General features: G+C 38.0%; 1 protein-coding gene across 1 annotated transcript; it reads left to right on the plus strand.

The window, feature by feature from the left end:
• Nucleotides 1-580: 580 nt before the first annotated feature.
• Nucleotides 581-1,354, plus strand: LOC136826381 (uncharacterized). The gene has a single exon (XM_067083640.1). The coding sequence runs from the start codon at nt 581-583 to the stop codon at nt 1,352-1,354; it is 774 nt and encodes a 257-aa protein (XP_066939741.1).
• Nucleotides 1,355-5,945: the final 4,591 nt, after the last annotated feature.

A 5,945-nucleotide genomic window follows, 5' to 3' on the forward strand; every position in this document is an offset into this window, starting at 1 on the left:
TATTCTGGAAAGGTTTTGTACAGCAGAATAACAATGGGTCTACACAGGATGGCTTCCCATGTTGATCTCTATCTAAGCTTTCATACCTTTACATAGCAAGACTACAATTTACACACACACGAACACACAATGACCTCGTTCCGAAGGAATTCTCAAGGCTTACGTGACAGCTCTTAGCTCAGCACAAAGAGGACGTTGATCTATGCTGACACACTGCTTACAAACACATCGCAGATATTCCACTGACATGTGCGATTTGATGGCCCAAATCTGTGATTCATACACAACGCTTCTCTCGTGTCCACACAGATATATATACTTTTTTACTAATGGAATTATGATTCCATTTTAAATCATGTCTAAACTATGACATGTTGACTGGTGCGGCCCATTAGAGGGGTTTTATTTTCTCATTATTATTGACTCCAAATCTAAGTTTCTGGATGTCCATGCTTCTAAGCACTTAACCTCATCTAAAACTGTAGAATTATTATGGAAAACCTTTTGTAGATTTGGTCTACCTGAAGAGCTCGTATCAGACAATGGGCCCTGCTTTATCTCAAAAGATTTCAAATCATTCATGGATTCTAATAAAATCTGTCACACACTAAGTGCCCCTTATCACCCTCAGTCAAATGGCCTGGCCGAACGAGCTGTTCAGGCTTTCAAAAGATTGTTCATCAAATTCTCATCAGGTGATATTAGTTCAAGATTAAGTAGACTGTTGTATCATTATAGATGTACGATACATTCTAGTACTGGACGCTCACCAGCAGAATTGTTGTTTGGCAGGGCATTTAGATCTGCTCTTGATCACTTAAGACCCCCTCCAACTAGCCCTGAGAAGGCTAAAAACTCTCATTTTAAATCCAAATTTCTAGTGGGTGATGGGATTTTCTTTAAAAATTTTGGCGTCGGAGCTGAGTGGTTGCCGGGTAGTGTGGCCGAAGTAATCAATGCTAAAAATTTCAAGGTAAAATTAGCCTGTTCTGACAATGTGATTTGCAAGAGGCATATCTCCCAAATGTTTCATAGACAGATTCCTGTTCCCCCAGCTGATAGTGCTGGTGACATTAATGACGATAAGAATGTGCCCGTCTTAAGTCAGAGTTTACCACCACCTGCAGTCACTAGTAATGTGCCTGCTGACCAAAATGTTTCCCCTCAGAATATTCCAATAACTCCCATTAAGGACACCAACAATGGTGGTGAATGTCCTCATACTGAGATTGCCCTGTCACCATCGAGCCCAAGTGATCTTGATTTGTGTACTCCTTGCATACCTAAAAATACACCACAAAAGGTAACCAGGTCGGGTCGCGTGTCTAGGCCCCCATTACGATTGAATTTATAATTCCATATTGAGGCAAAAAAAAAATCCCTCTCTTGATAGTCCAGTGTTATTGTTTCCATATGCTATTGTGTCCATTATATATGTTTCTGTTTTTTTTGTATTTTTTTTTTTTTTTTTTTGGAAGGAGAAATGTTATAACCCTGATAAAGAGAGACATTACTATTTTTCCTATTTTGTAACGCTGGCGGGCCCGGTCAAAAAGAAGGAAGGATGAGGAAGAGTAAACAAGAAGGGCAGCTAGATCACGGCAAGAACTCTAGGTGTAGTATATTAAGATGTAAACCTGTACCATAGGGAAGGGACAATAAACATGTGAGTACTTTACACGAAGTGTGTATTTAATCCACCTAAAGCCCACGAAAGTCTTAAGTTATGACACTTTGTACACAAAAATAACTATACATAAAAAGAAAGAAAAATGAAAAAAAGCGTATAAATTGACATATGAAGTACAGAATTTTACACAAAAGAATCATGTACTTTATCTGCTTATATCTGAATTAATTTTTAGTTGTGAACGATTTTGAAAATATAAAAGTAGATTGCAGTGCTTATTTATATATACTTTATATAAAATTATTTTTCCCTACATCCTCGGCATCTTGTAAACAAAACCGACGAAAGAAAAAAGCTAGCAGTCATTTCATGGGAACGATAGGCCCACTGAGAAAGAATAGTTAAATAGGGAATGCCATACAGTAATTTTGCCTTAATTTGAATAATGAACAATAAAAATAGATGCAGAATCTGTAACAAGTTGTGCTTAGAGAAAGGTTTTAACGATTTGTAACTCCTTACCAAATTAATAATTTGATGGCATAGGTCTAGCCTAGGCTACCAAATTTCATTCTGCTATTTTACCAATCTATTAGACATTTGGTTCGATGAAAACATACATTAAAACATTTAAAAGTATTTTTCATTACGATCAGAGTAACAAAAGTTCTTTTTTAGCATCTGGTTGAGCCTTCCAAAATGTTTTTATTGTAACATGTTGAAAAGACGGCGAGGCTTGTTGACGCAACCAGTAACCTCCCTCCACACCCACTTACTCCTAAGCCTTTTCAATAATGGACAAGCTCTCTTTCGATTTATATGATGTGGGACATATAAGATGATGAATGATGCTGCGATTTCAAAACCAAAGTCGCCATTGTACTTATGGACCACAATGTGCTAAAAGGATGACTTGACACAGGAAGGATTTGCTACAAATAAAAAAAACCACAGCTATTTTAACTTAGAATCAAAGAATACGCGTTGCTTTCCACAAGACAGCATCCTACAAACTCGTTCCTACAGAACCTCTACTGAAGAAAGGAAGCGGGCATGGAGGTAAAGCAAAAGGCTGAAATATGCCCGCCTAGGGGCCCACGGAAGGGACGCTGAAAGCATCCTTTAGTGATTGATGCCCACAATGCACCATTTGGGACGCACAGACCGCCCTATAATCTGGCCCCTACGGTGGAGCGGAAGTGAAGAATTGACCTCAATATAATGAACTTTTGAGATAATGAGCGAAAAAAAAACAAAGTAACGTCGAAGGTTTTACGAAATTCATCTCTTCGTGAAAAGAATAAACAATGACGAATCTACGACAAACATGTAACTCGGTCTAATGCACAGAGAGAGAGAGAGAGAGAGAAATCGGAAATGGTTCAGGTATGGATTGTGGAATGAAAAGGAATATAAAGTTTAGGCCAAAGACCAAGCACTGGAACCTCTGAGGTCCTTCAGTGCCGAAAGGGACATTTACAGCAAGAAGGTTTGAAAGCTGTAACAGGAGGAAAACCTCAAAGCAGTTGCACTATGAAATAATTGTTAGGAGAGGGTGGATAGCAAAATAAAAGAAAGGTAGGAATGGAGGCACAGTAAAAGAAACGAAAGGGGTCACACCTTGGTGCCTAAGGAAGGGACGTTGCAAAGAACGTTTAGCAATGCCTACAGTGCACTAAGGGCGCTCCCCCCGCCCCCCTTCCCCCAACGGGGTGCGTGGATTGTAGAAGTTACATAAAGTAGAATGGGGTGGAATGATAACACTACGTAACAATTTTTTTTTACAAAAGTTTTGTTTATTTTATTTTTTTACTGTTTATTAATCATTTTTCTCTGCTGATTCCAAAAATGTAATTATTTTTTCTGTATCATCGACCGTTATACAAATATATCGTCTTTCAATGTTACATATATTCGGAACTGTTTTATGTTCTGCTACCAAGTGAATATCTAATTTTCTCTTTGAAATAAATCAATTACTAAGTTCTGCTATTTTCAGGATGGCTACTAGAGGGTGTACAAGTTCTCCAGATTCATTTTGCTGTGTGTGTGGTTATTATATTGAAAAAAAAAAAGGGTATTACATAAGATCGTGAAAGGTACCAAATTGTGGATAGCGTACAGACTCTATTTCAGGAATGCCCATGGGTGACCAGGACAAACCATGGGCCCTCATGTGATATGTGGAAGCTGCCGATCTACTCTAGAAGGATGGTTAAGAGGTACAGGAAGGGAGGGCAATGCCTTTGCCGTTCCCAGAGTAAGAGAGAACCGAAGAACCATCACGATGATTGTTACTTCTGTATGATTGATGTGACAAAGTACAGAAAAGTGAAAGGAAGACAAGCCCTTCAGTATCCAGACATCCCATCATCTAGAGCACCTGTCCCACATGATGGCACCTTACCAGTACCACAACCACCACAATATGTAAGTATACTTATCATACTCTCCAAAAGTCTTAGTTTTAATTAACTTGAACATAACGTATTTACTAGCTATGCATTCATTTTCCTAAAGATATATGGAATACTAACGTTATTCAAGTCTTTGTTTAAGTTGTTGTATGTAATTATTCCTTTCTTTTCAGATGGAAGGTGCAATGCCTATTTCATCTGAAGAGTCAGCAAGTAGCCGCAGCCAAGAAATGGAGGAAGCTTTCGTACCAAGAACGACTTCAGAGCCTCACTTTCCAAATCAGAGTGAGCTAGATGATTTCATCAAGGCTGAAGGAATGGAATCTACCAGGGGAAGACTGCAGGACATCTGTGTACCGGAAACGACATGAAGAATTTGAAATTTACTATGACATTAGTAATGATCTGTGTTACTGTAAAGATGTGATTGGATTGTTTACTGCTATTGGAGTCAAGCATGATCCTTCAGAATGGCGACTGTTCATAGACAGCTCAACACGAAGTCTCAAAGCAGTGTTGCTCCATAACGGAAATAAATATCCATCTTTGCCTCTTGCACACTCCGTACAGAAGAAAGGAAACTATGATAATGTCAAACAACCTCTTGATAAAATAAATTATGCTGAATTCAAGTGGGATGTCTGTGGTGATTTCAAGATGCTTGCCTTCTTGCTTGGTTTGCAAGGGGGATACACAAAGCATTCATGTTTCCTTTGCTTATGGGACAGCAGAGCTGATGATGATCATTACAAGAAAGTTGATTGGCCCCCACGATTGGAACTGCAGCCAGGAATGTTAAATGTTCTCAGACAGCCTCTAGTAGATTCCAACAAAGTCTTATTACCCCCACTTCATATTAAGCTAGGATTGGTAAAGCAGTTTGTGAAGGCCTTAGATGCTGGAGGAGAAGCTTTTCAAGAAATTCGTTTCATGTTTCCAAAGTTATCTGAGGCTAAGATCAAGGGTGGCATATTTGTTGGACCCCCAAGTAAACGCAATGTTGAAGTGGGAGAAACTGGAAAGAGCGATGACAAAAGTTGAAAAAGAAGCATGGTGTGCATTTCGTGGTGTAGTTCGTGGATTCCTAGGAAATCACAAGGATCCTAATTATAAACAAATGGGAGCAAAACTTATTGAGAACTTCAAGAAACTGGGTTGTCGTATGTCCTTAAAGGTTCATTTTTTGTACTCTCACCTAGATTTCTTCCCCAAAAACTTGGGTGATGTCAGTGAGGAGCGTGGTGAGAGATTTCATCAGGACATCGCAACAATGGAAAGAAGATATCAAGGACGATGGGATACTGCTATGGTGGGAGATTTCATATGGTCTCTAGTCAGAAAAGATGCAAGTATGTACTCTAGAAAACCTCGATCGTCAAAGCACTTCTGATCTAAAGAAAAGAGTTATCAAAGCATTTAAAGTGCAGAATTGAATTATTTCTTTTTGTTCTAACTAATACTGTACTTCCTAAATACCTTTCATTACATGAAAAAGTACGTATTGTGGTGTAATTATCCTTAGAATATTAGAATAGGTTGAACCATCATACTGCTGTAGAGAAAAGTTGGGTATAGAACGAGAAAATATGAAATTAAGAATAGATTAAAAACTATCGATATTACATCAAAACAAATGTGATTTTTGAATTCAGTGGCAAAAACTACATATATAAACATCAAAAAATACATATAAACAAAACATGTGTTATATTGTGTTATTATCATTAGCATCAAGCATCAAAAGGAAGGGAATAAATACAGCCTTTTCATACTATATTTCAAAGCTAGTTTTGGAGGCTCTCTGTGCATGGAAAAAACATAAACATTAACTATAATAAGGCGTAAAATGGTACATTAACGATAGTATATGTAACTTTCAAGTTTGTACTCTATGGCAA

The sequence above is a fragment of the Macrobrachium rosenbergii genome, chromosome 40 (assembly GCF_040412425.1).
Source record: "Macrobrachium rosenbergii isolate ZJJX-2024 chromosome 40, ASM4041242v1, whole genome shotgun sequence".
Lineage (NCBI taxonomy): Eukaryota > Metazoa > Arthropoda > Malacostraca > Decapoda > Palaemonidae > Macrobrachium > Macrobrachium rosenbergii.